Source organism: Scophthalmus maximus, chromosome 5 (genome assembly GCF_022379125.1).
Source record: "Scophthalmus maximus strain ysfricsl-2021 chromosome 5, ASM2237912v1, whole genome shotgun sequence".
In the NCBI taxonomy this organism is placed as follows: domain Eukaryota; kingdom Metazoa; phylum Chordata; class Actinopteri; order Pleuronectiformes; family Scophthalmidae; genus Scophthalmus; species Scophthalmus maximus.
Window position 1 is genome coordinate 8,924,466 of NC_061519.1, and position 15,368 is coordinate 8,939,833.

The window sequence follows — 15,368 nt, forward strand, 5'->3', positions numbered from 1 at the left end:
TTAAAGTAAGATGAAGCGTTTAGCATTGTTCAGCAGCTATGTAACGAATCCAAATGAAACACTGCGGCTCCCGTCATCTCACCGCTGCTCTAGCGTTACAATTTTTTTTGTTGTTTCTGTTTTTGTTTTTTTCTGGACTCAAGAAACTGCCATTCGTGATGTAAATCTGCCTTTCTAATGACAAACAGCTCTCTCATCACACTTTTAACAAAGCAGCAAAGTAGCAATTATGTTCAGAGGTAAACTATCTGCATGTTGGGAGTGCTGCCAAGGAAAGTGTTCCCGAGGCGGCCAGGTGATCCTCAAGAGAGGGGGCTGGTTTTCAGTTCCAACCAGGGCCGTCAATTAAAAAAATATATATTAATAATGATTATAAAGAAAGTTTGTACAATTTAAACAGACATGTAATTTGTGTAAACTAATTCCATGAACTGTATCCCTTCATCTTACTGGTGATGTTTTTGTACGAGGAGTACAAGATCCCTGAGGATATTGATTTCTCTCCCCTTGGTGGCTGGCTACAGTGCAGGTCATAAACCCCACCTCCCCCAAATTACCAGACAGGACATGGACAAAACTAAAAAACACACAAACTAATATTTTTTTTCTCCCCCCATCCATGGTTTCTGTCATTTTATAGTAGATCACAGTGACATATGTTCAAGTGTTTAGACTCAAATGACGTCCAAAGTTCATAATGGCAGCACCTGTATCTGGGATGTTTCAGCTTCATTTTTGTACAATAGAAGCGAGTGGAGTCTCATCGCCCATGAGTGCTTTGGGCGTAACATGCAATCTTTGTTGGTCAATCTCACAATCGCCTTTCGCATGCGTCAAGATAGCAATGTCCCATCATTGCGCCTGAGCACACTGTATTTCAAGACCAACATGCCCATGGGCAATCAATGTATTTGCTACTTTAATAACATGGGGGCCGGACAGGAAAATCACTTCTGGGACCGTCTGAAACTAGTGTGGACACTTGCGGTGCGCGCTCTGCTTCAGCTTTAGATTGGGCCCGTCCAGTTAAACCAATCAGGTTTTGCCATGGCCATCATTGTGTTGCTGTCATTTCAGTGCAGTGCAGATCGATGCCCCCCCCCCCCCCCCCCCCCCCCCCCTACAAATACTACATTTTACAAAATGCATTATGTTTTCCCTCTTATTCCCCTTCACTTTCCTTTTGGCCACACACTTCAAAAAGCTCTTCAAGATCCTAAATGTCTTTGCATTGTTCTGTCCAAAAAGGAAAATGGATGTTGAATGTTTATAGAGCCTACACAGTTGGATGTGCAGTGCTTGTGAAGGATTTGTTATTGGCACAATGTTTTCACATATCTTTCAGTTCTTTCTTTCTTTTGGTTTTGTTCTGTTCTCTCATTCAAAGCCCCTTTGAGCTTGGGCTTAACTGGACCTCTTCTTAGAACTGATGTAGGATTATCTCAAGAGCATTTAGAAATGCTCTTGAATATGTTGTAAGTATGCTATCAAATTATAAGCAGCTTTTTAAAGCACAAAGTGCTTGAGTCATTTTCCGTCTGTGAATCCGTGAATATAATTTACTTAAGCCTGGCAGGTAGTGACAGGTGACCTTTTCTATTAACAGTGGTGAATGAGGCCTAGGGCCTGTGCCCTTCACTTGCCTCCCGTTGAGCATGGGCAGAACATGTTGTACATGTTACCCTTGAGTAACCCTCTGAACCAAAGGTGAGACCCCATCAATCATACTGAGCTAAGTCAAGGCCGACATTTCTCCTGAGAGCTGCCAGCCGGACAAAAAAAGCTGAGGCATCACTGTTCTTTGCTAAAAGGCTTCACTTATCGGGGGGATTGCCAGCACAGAGTGTGTGGACCAAATCCAAATCCCAGTGACGCAAACGCGTTGTTCTAGTCCCACTCGTGAGTTATTGGACATGTCGGAATGGAGTTTCTCTGCTTTCTGTTTCTTTCTTTTTTTCAATTTGTCAAACAGATATCATTAGACATGCTGTGTAGTCAAGTATCTATTAAACACATGATCCTGAACCCAGGGTTTATAAACAGTCTTAGATGATCACGGTTCTTCTATCTGTAAGGCAGTGCAGATGAGCAGTGTGGCGTGTAATCCTGTTAACAGTCGCCTCAAGTTGTTGCTTTAAAGTGCTAAGTGGATTTTGGGACATGCCAGTGCCAGCCAGGCTTTCTTTTAGTTAGTAATGACAGTGCTAAGTTTCTATTCATTAGACTAATCAATGATCTAATCACTTCCCATTAGGTAAGGGTTATTCAGTCACTGGAACCAGTCAGCTAATGTAGAAAAAAAACACAAACTAATATCAAACGAGGCAACGAGGCAAAGTTAAGTTCAGTAGTGACTTGTAGGATGACTCGCAGTCTCTTTCCACAGTGCAATTAAGCACAAAGTTAGAAACTACTGAAAAAGACAAAGTTCTTTTTGTTTCCAATGTGTTTCAGAGACTATCAAGTTTAGGCAAATTTAAAAGGAACCTTGTGATTTAAGTTATTTTTGTGTTTGGTGAAACATCACGGAATCATAGTGGTTTTGCATTTAAGACAGAAAAATATTTGATGTCATTTTACGTTGAGAACAGCTTTAAATATAATTTTAATAGCAATGATTATTTTAAATTAATGTGCATACATCCATACTCCAACTATCAAGGAATTACACTATTATATTGGAAACTTATTCCAGAATTTAAAAAGCTAAATGCACAAACCTCTTTTTTGACTAACAGCCAATTATCCTGCAGTGATATCATATTGCTTTTTTTGTTTCCCTTCATTTTTTTTTGGAAGGACATATCTGAAGGACATGGCTGTGCCGACCAATATGCTCACTGGTTTCTCATCTATAGGTTATATCATTATACTTACTGTTACAACTGTAACACATTTTCCATTTATTTAACATGTATTTACGTTATGTAAACTTTGGTATTAATTTTTTTGTCAATTAATCTAATTTTAAAGAATTGATTTTAACCGTTATTGAGTAATTTTTGAGATATAAAATGGTTTAAAGTAAATAAACCTAGAAAAAAAAACAATTTATAAAAGGTGTCATTCATCTATGACAATTGGAAATATGGTGGTGATTAAAACCAAAACATATTAGCTAAACAAAGTGTGAGAGTTATTAATCGTATGAGCAGGGTATTTAATTGTTATCATGTACCATTTTTTTGCATAGATGTAGGCAGAAAGTAAAACATGAAAAGTGGATGTTATGTGATGGTCTGGTTTGAATATTTCTTTAAGACGAATGCAGAACATTTATCGAGAAACCATGTCTGCGCTCTGAAAAGTTATGAAAGCCCCATATTATTTCTCTTATTATTTTAATTTGTAGTGTGATCTTTAAGAACTTGTTGTCGGTACTTTACATGTATTGTCAGGCTAATATAGTAAAGCTAAAAACAGCTAATAGAATACACTGATTTGCCACGGGTGCATTTGGTCAGCCAATTGTGTTCCTTTGCGTGACTATAAACATCAACAAATATACCCACAATATGTTGTCAGAGGTTGCAGTATTATCATTTCTCCTAGGGGCCTTCAAAACTATCTAGTGTACAAGTAATTCTTTGTTTAAGCCCTTTTATTCAACACCTGACCTACTGTTGATGTGTAAAGTAGACTCCTATCAGAGCATCAAAAGGCTCTGTCCAAAATCCGCTCTGGCTCTGTATGCACTATCCTTAGGTAGACAGTAAAAACACTCCCGCTCCAATAGTATCTGCATAGTTATTTGTCTACATTTGTCTAATAAGATCTCTATCAAAACATTTCAAGATGTCCTAAACAATGTCATAAAACCAGAACATGTGTGTGGGAGTACTTCCCCTTTCTATTCAAACTATACTTCTATAATTTGGCCAAAGAGTTGAGCATTAATGCTCAACGTGTATCTGAATGTTCACAGCCAGATTTGAATGTTAAAAATCTCACATCGTCAGTCAGCACTGGGGACAAAAGTAGCGGAAATTTAACTATTTTGAAATGTGAACTCTGAAATAATTGTTTTAAATGTGCATGTGGTTACACACAAGGGTGTTGAGTCAGTAGCAGTAGTTGTGTGAGTGAAGGGGCCTGACACAGTTACACCTGACACCCCAGTGCTCCAACTGCAATCCTCCTTCCCCAAACACAGTTTGCTCCGTCCGTCAGTCTAAGAATGAATAGATCTATACAGAACAGAATCACATATAAACAAACAATATTTACTGACAAATTTAAGCAAAGCAAATGTAATTTATTGATAATATTTATTAATTATGAATGTTATCAGCTCCCTCAGGCCCATTCAAACTGAAAATTTCCCCCCACATTTCAAATGCAAATGACTATTTATACAATGGTTTGTCTGAATACTTAATCATTATTATTCCCTGAGAAGTGCATCCATATTGCCCTGGAGTATGCCCTGCTAAATCAACATTTTTAATTCAACGTTATATCATTAGTCAATCTCAATCAAAAGCTTTCCAAGCTGCATTAATCCATTTTAAAATGATGTGCTGATGGGAGTGTCATCACATCCATAGATTGTTAGGACTGGTCCTATCGGGTTGCTGCTTGAAAGTGCGATTTTCATTTTGATGACGCGGATGTGATTTTATGTGTACGCATGACGGAGCTATTCTCCCCGAGCCACAATTTATAAACTGTAACACGTTTCGTTACCGCGGTGAATTCCCTTGGCATAACCTGCACACACACAGTTCGGACTGAGGATGAGAGCTTATGTCTTGAACCACACTTAACTCAGAAATAATGTCCTTTAATTCCTGTGCTGCACTGGTGGGGCCTTGTCTTAATCATGGTGACTAAATAACTATTTTTTGTTTTTGTTAAGTATCATTAATGCATTCAAACATATGGGCCTTGCATTATACCAACAAAACCGTTGGCTGCTATTATTGTTTTAATTCAAAGAAGCTGTTTTGCATTGTGCTTGTAACAGGTTCCTGAGTGTGTAATTATTCACTGGAGGAGCTCTTAGGTTTGCGTTTTCCCACAAATAAACAAGTTACTTTCATGATAATTGGGCTTAAGCTGAGAACACTTATTATGAAACATGAGGGCTGTCAATCCTGCGACTCCATTAAAAGTGCTCCTGCTGGAAAACTTTGAGTTTTTCGATGTGAAAAATTTAGGAAAACAAAACCAAACCATGACCACATCATTAAAAATAAGAGATGATTAAAAGTGCTGCATCTGCCTGAAGGGGATCGTCTTTGGGATGGCTTCCGTGGATAAAAATAAAAGGAGGGGAGCAAAGAAGGAAAAGAAAGGGTTGGACTATAATGACCGCAGGGTTGAATCTGTGTTTGTCTTTTTGCAGGAGAATGCCTTTGCCTGGACGGCTACATGAAGGACCCGGTCCACAAGCACCTCTGCATCCGCAGCGAGTGGGGGCCCAACCAGGGGTGAGTTATCCCATCTGACGAGGGTCAACGATCGTTCATTTTCAGGCCGTGAAGTAATGGTCGATAAATAATTTAAAACGGGGGAAGGCCCTTTTCGTTTTTCTTGGACGGATACATTAGACAGGGCTGTGACGGTGCCAATGCCAATTGATGTCGGAATCAGGCGAAACTAAAGGATTAGCTGAGCAACGCAGATTCATAAGCAGCAGATTATCTGTATACATAAGATACAGAGTTGTCTACAGTAGATAGCGCTTAGCAAATTGATACTTGATTAATCAAAACTCAAAATGAGATTGAAAAAGTGTGCAGTGAAATGTTTGGGATTTTGATTCTAAGATTCTCCTTATTTTCTACTGCTCCCTCAGTCAAGACCCTCCTCACTATTTCAAGTTTCTAGTTAAAGTTCAAAGGTTAAAGGTGAAGCTTTTTAATCTGCTGGTCCTGGACTGTGGAGCAGTTGTATGATTATTTTTCCCGTCCACACTAAAGGCATACTTTTTAAAATCTTTTTTTAAGTTTTTTTGCTGAGACTTTTCAAATTCTTATTTGATTTTAGCTCCAAAAATCAAAGCGTTTCCATAATCCAACCAATAGTATCTTGCCATGTATTCATTTTTCCTTTGTAATGTGAGCTTTTTCTTATAAATTTGCAGCATCCAAGGCCACAGTTTCTTTACTTATTGTGAGAACTCCCCACAAAGTGTATTGAAAAAAAACCTCTTAGACAAAAATACCCAGACCTAACAAGGCAATTGAATGAATTTTAGCACTGTCAATAGATGAGTTTTAGGTCAGTGGTGGGAACTAACGTTGTAGATGTTTTATCATCTCTTTTGGGTGCTAACTGATCATCATTACTCTAATGACTCCAAAAGATGTCTTAATGCGTTTTGGATTTGAAAATTGCTGTTTCAGACTCTTGCCCCGTGAAGCCGTATCAGTGCCTAATTGGGTTCACAGTTTCCTGTTAAAAAGTCCTTGACATTTGGCTTACCCCACTTCCACTGTGCCAACCACTGGGTATCCACTCAGGGGGGACTCTACAGTATGTGCAGGAACATTACTGTCCTAAAAAATTACCTCAAAAAGACAATGATGACACACAAAGGAAATCTGTGATGAGATATGATTGAGAGAAATATAAGGTGATTTCTACCCATCAGTAAAATGTAAAAGCCTTAAAATGTATCTCATGACTCTCCTTTGTAAAGGTAAAATAATTGAACACAATAAAAGTCCATGGCACACTCAAGGTACCAAATGTTTTATGCCATTTTAATATGGCAATACATCATGTTTATGACAGTTTGCAAATGACACTGGACTATTTAAAAGCACCCATGTGGTCATACCAAGTCGACAACTAAACCTACATAAACAGGAGGATGCATTGTTTGCGTGTGTATGTTATAGAATTAAAGGCACACTATGGTATGTTCTGATTAACAAGAGGTTATTTTAATGAGTGTAAATTAGTGTTTAATGTGTCTTTATGACCAAATCATATAGTGTGCATTCTAGGGGGAATCTTTGACGAAAGTGTCGAGGGCATTTCTTTTCCTATAAACATTTGCAGAGACATTTTCTGACATTATGATTTTGTGCATTGTTTACACATGTCCCCCGCATTATACAGCCTTTTTTAATTAATTGCATTTGTTGGCACATTGTTGTATTTATGGATATATTATCCCCACCAACTGTAAATCAGTGCATTAGCATGAAACCTACCACAGCAGAATGTATTGGGTCACCCACGCACCTACATTCTTGTGTGCATAAACAATATCAATAAAGGTGGGGGTCGATTTGTAACCCCCGCCCCCCAAAGAAAAAAACCCCCTCTAAAATGATGTCATCAGACTAGTGAATTTATGATAAATTCAAGAAAAGTTCCTACCACATTCGTATGTTAGTCTTAGTCTGTGGCCTGCAGACAGAGTATACTATATTCTCTTTGTTTCATATCAGCCTCAGTGCATGTTCAAAATGTCATCTTTAAAAAAGGAAATTTTTAGAGACAGCTGAATTTTCCGCCCAGCCCACCTAGCTGTGCACCTCTGTATATCATTTCCCCAGTGTCTCCCTGTGTCCCTGTCATTGTGTGACAGAGCGGGGCTCCCTGGGGTGACTTAAATGTTTAATGACCACGGCCTGTGGCGTGGAAGCCCCCCCCCCCCTCCCTTGATGTTCTTTTTGCGTACAGTAGTGTAGGAGTTTGCTCAGAATGACATTGGGCCCCTGTCACTTCTCCTCCTTACACTCTCACTTTGCAGACTGTTTAGTCTCCGAGCTGCCACTCCCCATTAATCTCCATCATTCTCCCTCTCTCACTTCTGCCTCCAGGCATCTGTCTCATCCCCCCGGCGTTCCGCTGTCTCTCTCGCTCTCCCTGTCTCTCTCGCTCTCCCTGTCTCTCTCGCTCTCCCTGTCTCTCTCTTTCCATCGTCTGCTCGCTCAGTCGCGCTCCGTCTCTTTCTCCCACTCTGTCTCACCCTGTCATCCTCCCTTATCCCCTCCCCCCTGGTAAACAGATAGGAGCCAAAGTCCCACTGCTTGTCGTCTGTCGGCGAACACATTTTTCAATCAGCATGTTTACACACAGCCCACATCCTAATGCTGCTTGTGATTTGTGGGGCTTTGGAAGGCGGGGATTACGCAAAGTTCGACACTTGAAACATGGCTTGCGATTTCAGGAGGTTTAGATTAGGAGGATGGGTACACTGAAAAATTTAACGCTTCTCCGGCTTTGATTTTAATACCTTTTTATTCTCACTCCCCTTTTTTTTGTCTCTTCCTCTGATCTTTTCTTTTTTTCCCCATGCCAGTCCCTGGCCTTACACCATCTTCCAACGCGGTTTTGATCTTGTGATGGGAGAACAACCCTCTGATCGCATTTTCAGGTGAGGGGGAACTTCACAAAACTTTGTTTTATATGACTGCAATTTCTGCAAAACTCCTGCTGCAGAAAAGACTGTGTAGTCAGATAACATGTTATAATTCTAGTAGACTAGTTTTGATTATCTCTGTCCCCCATGATTATGGGAGGGTCCTGAGCTCGACCAGATCCTGGTAGCTTCTTTACCTGCGACGGTCACTTGTGTGTTCTGATGTTGAGAATGACTTTTTTTAATGTTGGGTTTCCAGCTGCGTGTTTGTGAAAGTGGTTGGAAAGGTATTTCAGGTGGGCAAGTCAAAGAAAAAGTGTAATCACATGAAAATTCCTTCACAGTATTGTGATGTCACATGTGCAGTGGTTTAAAACTTTGATACCATTATGTGTGATCAACTTTTTTCATTTATTTTTGTCATTTAATTAAAGAATAAGTTTGGAATATGTTTTATTTCATATATTAAAGAAAAAAATACATTATTTTATTCAGTGTCTTCTTCACTCAGTCTGTGCTGACACAGTCCCAAGCCCATTCACTCCAATTAAATGCGTAATCTTTAAAGCAGCTTTAATTAAGTTTAGGTTCAACATTCAATGCCTTAAATGACAACGTGAAAACAGTGTGACAGTATGAACTTGATCATCTCTCTCTCTGATGAATTGTCACCTTCATCTGTAGCTTTGCTCAGCTTCACACAGCTTCAGAGTCTCTGCTGCTTGTTCAGTTGTCCAGCCCACAGCTTTACTGATTTGGTTCACTATCACTGCTCTCATAGCATCGCCACTGGGTAAATTCCAAAATATTCCCGGTATTCACTACCTGCACGGCACCAGGCATGCAGCCGACAGACAGAGTGAGTAGCAGGTGAACATGGGGGAGCACTTAGCAGCTGGAGCTATTTCACTCCACGAGCTGATAAAGATCAAAAAACAGAGAAGGAATATTGGACCTACATTTGGCTGTGGCCAGAAACACCTCTTCAAATTTAGGCCAATGTTACTCCTGAACTGCTGGGGACGTGTGTTCACTGCCCCCTCTTTAAGGTCTGATTTGGTCTCCACCAACTTGTGAGAGAAATACCGTAAATGGATTTTCCGCTGCCAAATGTTTTCACCAGCTTACTGCTAACTTACCCAGCTGTTTGGTTCCAGGCTTGTAGCATTAATACAATAATTATTATTACTAATTAAATTAGTCATAATCCAACATTATTCATTACAGCATTGATTATTATTAATTATTCTCACAAAGCGCTATTTTGTTCTTCGCAGAACTCATCTAACTTTACGTTTACCAGACATGCGTCTTTACACTTCTGGCTTGCAAGTTTCCAAAACACTAGTAAGTTGCAGAAACAGTGAAGCGTCCATCGGATAACTTAAAATTTGAGTGCCTGGTATGCCAAGTGAGTGTGGCAAATCACCTATAAGGCTAGGCAATAGCCTGACAAAATATAAGATATGGCCCTCTCCAATATTCTAAAGGGATGACAGGTCATTGTTGTTCTGCAACCTTGTACCCTTCTCCCAAGGGTCCAAAGAATCAATTAAAGCTGTGTCTCAAAAACCCCCCCAGAAAAACACACAGTTGACAGCAAGCCACTTTTCCATGTTCACTCAGGACTATTTGTCAAGGAAACATACAGCTCCGCACTTGTCACTGACCTAACAATGTTTTTTTCTTCCCAAAATTGCACATTCCCTGACTTGAGAACGAGCGGCTTTAGCAGAGGATGTGCTGCTGCCCTCATTACACTACTCCCCTCCGGACAGTACTGAAGCAAAAACAACAGAAGACTGTTTGTGCTGCTGCTTGCAATAAAAAAAGAAAAAAAGAAAAAGGGAACCATTCAGTCGTTGTGGCCCACTCTCATAGCTCTCAGCATCGTCCGTACATCGGGAGCAGACACAGGAGGCCGGCGTCCCACTAAAGACAACAGAGTCCACTCACTGTTATACTTCCAATCCCCTTTATCCAGAGCGCCATTAGCCAAAACTAAGAGATTTAAAAAACACATCCCCTATTACCTAACTGACAGGAAAAGGTGACTAGATTAAATGAATTAATTCAATTAGATTAAATGAAATACATTTCCTAATGTGTATTTTTTATTGCATTCATTTGCCCTGTGTTTTATCTTCATCTTTTGCTTGCATAACTAATTGCCCTTTGGAGACCAATGTAGCAGCTGATTGATTGATTTAAAAAATCTCAAACAAGTGCTTGACACAGCGCTCGCTGCCCGCATGTTTTTTGGTTTATTTTCTGCAAGAGGCCTTTTCCTTCTCATTCTCTCCAGCTGTGCAGTTTAAAATTGCTTTGTCGTCGAGACAGGCTACCACCCAGCTATCCATCCTAATTTAGACTTTACGGTCTCCAGCTTTGAACTTCACCAAAGCAACCCTGTAGGCGCCGCACACTGGGGGAAAAGACGACCATGAATGTCACCCAGTGCTCGGAGAGCCGTGCAGCCATCGTCTTGTTTGCTTAAGCAGATATTACCATTAAACAACGCGGCAAATTAGGCAATAAGGCAATTAGAAACACTGTGGCATAGAGAGTGGAAATGAAACAAAGCAAAGTAGAGGATGCATGCGAAATTCTCCTAAGGGTTGGCACACACACAGCGTTTGTCATGTGCACAGTATCAACTGCCAGGAGCTCGACTGAGGACCGCAAACATGTTTTTTTCCACTCAGCGACTGTTCTCTCATGGGGACTCTTGTTGTGAGTGTTGTCTACCTCCAGTTCCTCCCAGGGTGAGCCGAATAAGTCAGATAGCAGCTCGTCCCAGTTGTCCGTAGAGCAGTGCTCGTTTAGCGGGTGCTAATTTTTCCCCTGGTCACCCATATATACGTCACACTGCATCGCAGGGAATTTCAGTCCTCTTTTTGAACACCGTCCAATAAGAAATGGTGAAATACTCATGAGAGAGGTGTACGCAGCTCCGAGTAAAAAAAAGAAAAAGAAAGAAATATTACCATTTTGATGGATTTACCACCTTATGAAAACTTGCGATAACCAACATTATACAGTTCATGGAAGAACAGCAGCACTTTGATCCACTGAAAACTTGACTTTGAAAAAAAGGGAGTAATTGGGTGGATGTAATTAAGAGTTCTGCTTACACAGTGGTTTAATCACTCTATTCTTTAAGTGACTGGTTATGCGTGCAGCCTCCATGATTCACTGCCCTTTCCTTATGCTAAGTTAGCATTTTGTTGAATGCAAATTGAACAATTCAGAATGAGCAAATGTGTTTAGTCTGCATAAAAAAAGGCCATTAACCATTTAATCAACGCGTTCCTTTCTTATGTGTTACAAATATGCATGTATAATTAATAAGCGCTAATAATGCGTTTGATGTTAATCAGCGTGGACTGTTTAACTTAAAGTTGGAAGTGTTACATTTTAATGTGCAGCCTGTTTCAAGATTGATGCTATTTATTGACTCACAAATAAAGAATTGTTTCAAAGCCCTTGTTCCAGACAGTGTATACAGATTTATAGCCCTGTTTTGCGTCGGGGGAAACTCTCATTGGCCCTTTTTCGTTAGGGTTTTCTCATTTGGTATGCATTGTGTCCATTAGCGCACAGCGTCCTTCTGCTCAAGAAAGAGTTATGCAAAAGGGAGAAGTCTGCTGAAAGGTAAAATAAATAATGTCCAACCAGCTTGATGACATTATTCTGAATCACTGATGCAGCCAAAACATTCATCTTTTTGAAAGCAGCCATTGTGACGCAACATGGTGGTTGTTTCTGCACCCGGTGAAGACAAGACACTGAGGTGGAGTTGACTCCACTGATTTTACATATGCAGTTTGTTTAGAACTTTTCTTGTGGCTTTCTAAAGTTTGAGGAAACAACCCAGATTATGTCATGAAGTGTAGTAGTTCCACCTGCATTCCACTGACTGGACCCCCGTTTATTTTTATTTTTTGTAAAGCACAAATCTGTAACCGTTCCTGTCTGGTGCAACCTTCTTGTCCTCCACAGGTTCACATACACTTTAGGAGAGGGAATGTGGCTGCCGTTGAGTAAAAGCTTTGTCATCCCCCCTGCCGAGCTTGCCATCAACCCATCAGCCAAGTGCAAGACAGACATGACAGTCATGGAGGATGCGGTGGACGTACGGTGAGAGACGACATATACCAGTACCCCTTTCTCGCAGTGCTCTTTGTCCGACATACCCAATGGCTTGACGGCCTGATGCTCTTGGGCCGGCAAAAGTTAATTTGACTGACTGGTTTGTCCAAGCCAATGATGTGCGATGATCCGGATGTAGGATGCCTAGCAATGTGATATATAAAAGGTCAATATTAAAGTTTTGAACTAATGTACATCTAATAAAGAGTTTAGAGATCATGTAGTTTCCACTTTAGTTTCTAGCTCATGTCTCCCAATTAGAGACAAGCCACAAAGTTTCATAGTGTTGAGTTTTATTCAAAGAACTCGTACAGCAGTCTAAAGAAGCCATCTGACCTCCACGAGCTGTGAGCGGCATCAGATGATGGTGTGATTAGCTTCTTCCTAAACACAGAGTGCCTGGAAGGATGCGTTTGATTTATTGTTCCCATCCTTGCAAATTTGTGGACTGAGGATGGAAAAAAAAAAGTTACACCGATGTTACGGTAGAAGGTCCAGCCAAAGAAATTAAATATTTCAAAGAGTAGGCTACTGCTGAAAGCTCCTCTTCAATTAATATTCCCACCCCCAAAACCAACACTCCCTCTTGCAGCATATAGCTCCCATTGACTCTCTGAACACGTCTCATTGTTTGTCTCTACACTCAGCATTTGTTTTTTATTTGTATTTATTATTGGTGCAGGGATACTTAAGTATCCAGTGAGGTTGATGCAGAGGTCTCAGCAGTCATTTATCATGGGGGAATAAAATATCTAACACATAATCAATTATGAAAAGGGAGAAAAACCAGAGATTAAAAAAAGAAGAGGAAATAATCACTTGGCATTACAAAGCCATAAAGAGCATTTTGATTGTTAAATGGTTCATAACTCCTTCAAAGAAAATCGTCTGTGTGCAGTGACTTTGGTTGTGCCTGAGCTGCAAAGAGAGCCGTAAATTATACCAAAAAACAATGCTGCAGTATTAAACTAGACTGACAGCAGTGACACAACATAATTAGTTTTGGGTGCTTTTTTACTTTTCTGGCATTGGGCGGAGAATAAGGATGATAATGTTGAGGTTTGTAGAGGTTTATTTCCTTTTGGTGACCCCTTCACTCTATATCTTACAGCATTGTCAAACTTTTTTATTCATCAACACATTGGTCTGTGACAGTTATCACCAAAAATACTAGTGTTTGGATGGCCATGGAATTGAGTGAGGTTATTGCAGGAAATGTCCCTTTTCTATCTTTTAAAATAGTGACTTGAAACACAATGAGGCCAAAATTCTGACTTGAATACACTATATCACATAATATCAAAAGACCGGAAATGTTTCCTACCATAACACCACCATGATGGTCTTATTGTTATAGTAATTACAATTTAAAACATTATTTTACAAAGTTGTCTCCACCAAATTAAGGACACTGCGTCATGTAACTGCCTAAATCACAAAATTTGACAGATCTTATTCTGGTAGATAGGATTATGATGCAAAAAAAGTAAAAGCTTAGTTCAGATGTATTTCATATGTTCATTCCAAATCATCTTTGTATAAGTAGAGTCAGTATGGTTTCTTGTCTGCCTTGCTCAACTCAGTGCACTGTAGTACTACACATATTGTTGTGAAAGACTGACCCGGCAGACATTAGCTGTTGAACCTTGCTCTTTGGTAAACGGCATCATGACACGCCATGAGAGCATTGGCATTACAAAGTCTGTGTGAACAGGATAAGTTTGCAGAGAAGGGGTAGGTTAATGTGATTAGTCGTGGGAATTGTCTTGTAGCTGGAACATTCCCTGTCAACGCGTTAGTGTGCACAACCGTGTCAGATCCTGCCCTAATTTACTGATGGTTATTTGCCCTGTGAAAATTCTGTCAGGTACAATTAGTTTCGCCCAAATGAATATCCCCATCATTTCCTCTCATTAGCATGTAGGCACTCAAGTTATGTCAGTCAGTAGTTAATTTAAGTCCTACAACAGGAATAGTATGAAATAGAACTAACCGTGGCGAATGCCTCCAGTAGACTTGGCATGCTATTTTTATTTTTCCAGCTAATTATCAAAAGAGTGTGTGAGGCTACAAACATGTTTTGTAGAAACACAGTGTGCTAAGATTGTTATATAATTTTATTGAACTGCTTTGTTGGAGATTTTAACATTGAAATTACATTTTATGTAACACAATATTTAGTTTTAGATGCCACTTAGACATCACTGTCATCACCACTGTCATTGTGTTTCATTATTTATCACCTGTCAATAATGTTTATTCATATGGCATGAAGCATTTTCATGGCTGAAGGGCTCATCCGTGTGGTTTTGTTAATGTTTCCATAAAACAACCACTGGGTTTAGATGGAGAGGAAAGAGCTCAACAGGGACTCATAATCAAACTGTGAGAGTCATGTGTGGAAGGGGGTGGACACAAGGATTCACCACTGAGCCCTCTGGCAATGTAGTGGACTGAAATCGATGAAATACCCATAAAGGGTGTTCATGTCTTCAGAATTACACAGACACAGGTTGTTTCTTTTAAACATGCGCTTATTTTCATGGCATGTCTCCTCTCTCCCTTTCTGTCATTTCCATACCATCATGCCTTACACCTTATGGTGTGAGAGCTATATTTCTGTACGAACATTGCAAAACACCTCAAGACATATTGCGGCACTTATCATGAAAATATAGTGAACACAAAATGATGCTCAGTGTCTGAATTCCCATAAACATACAGTACCTCTTGCCACTTGAAAAAGAGGTTCAGGCATTCACAACTTGCATGCTAACTTAGTGAAAATTTGCACCTTGCGTTGTGTGCGGTGCCACAGTGATCTTGGCCGCAGGAGGCTACAGACGGAACACATTAGTTTGACTTCAAGAAGCATACAATAAAATGATGTAAT

General features: G+C 39.9%; 1 protein-coding gene across 7 annotated transcripts in view; it reads left to right on the plus strand.

Moving 5' to 3' along the window:
- astn1 (astrotactin 1) overlaps window positions 1-15,368 on the plus strand; it is a 344,279-nt gene that overhangs the window by 116,254 nt on the left and 212,657 nt on the right. For all 7 annotated transcript variants that reach the window (XM_035635262.2, XM_047332223.1, XM_047332225.1 and 4 more), the window contains 3 exons: window positions 5,348-5,432; window positions 8,264-8,338; window positions 12,326-12,463. In XM_035635262.2, the coding sequence (XP_035491155.2) occupies window positions 5,348-5,432; window positions 8,264-8,338; window positions 12,326-12,463 (298 nt within the window). The remainder of the gene's footprint in view (window positions 1-5,347; window positions 5,433-8,263; window positions 8,339-12,325; window positions 12,464-15,368) is intronic.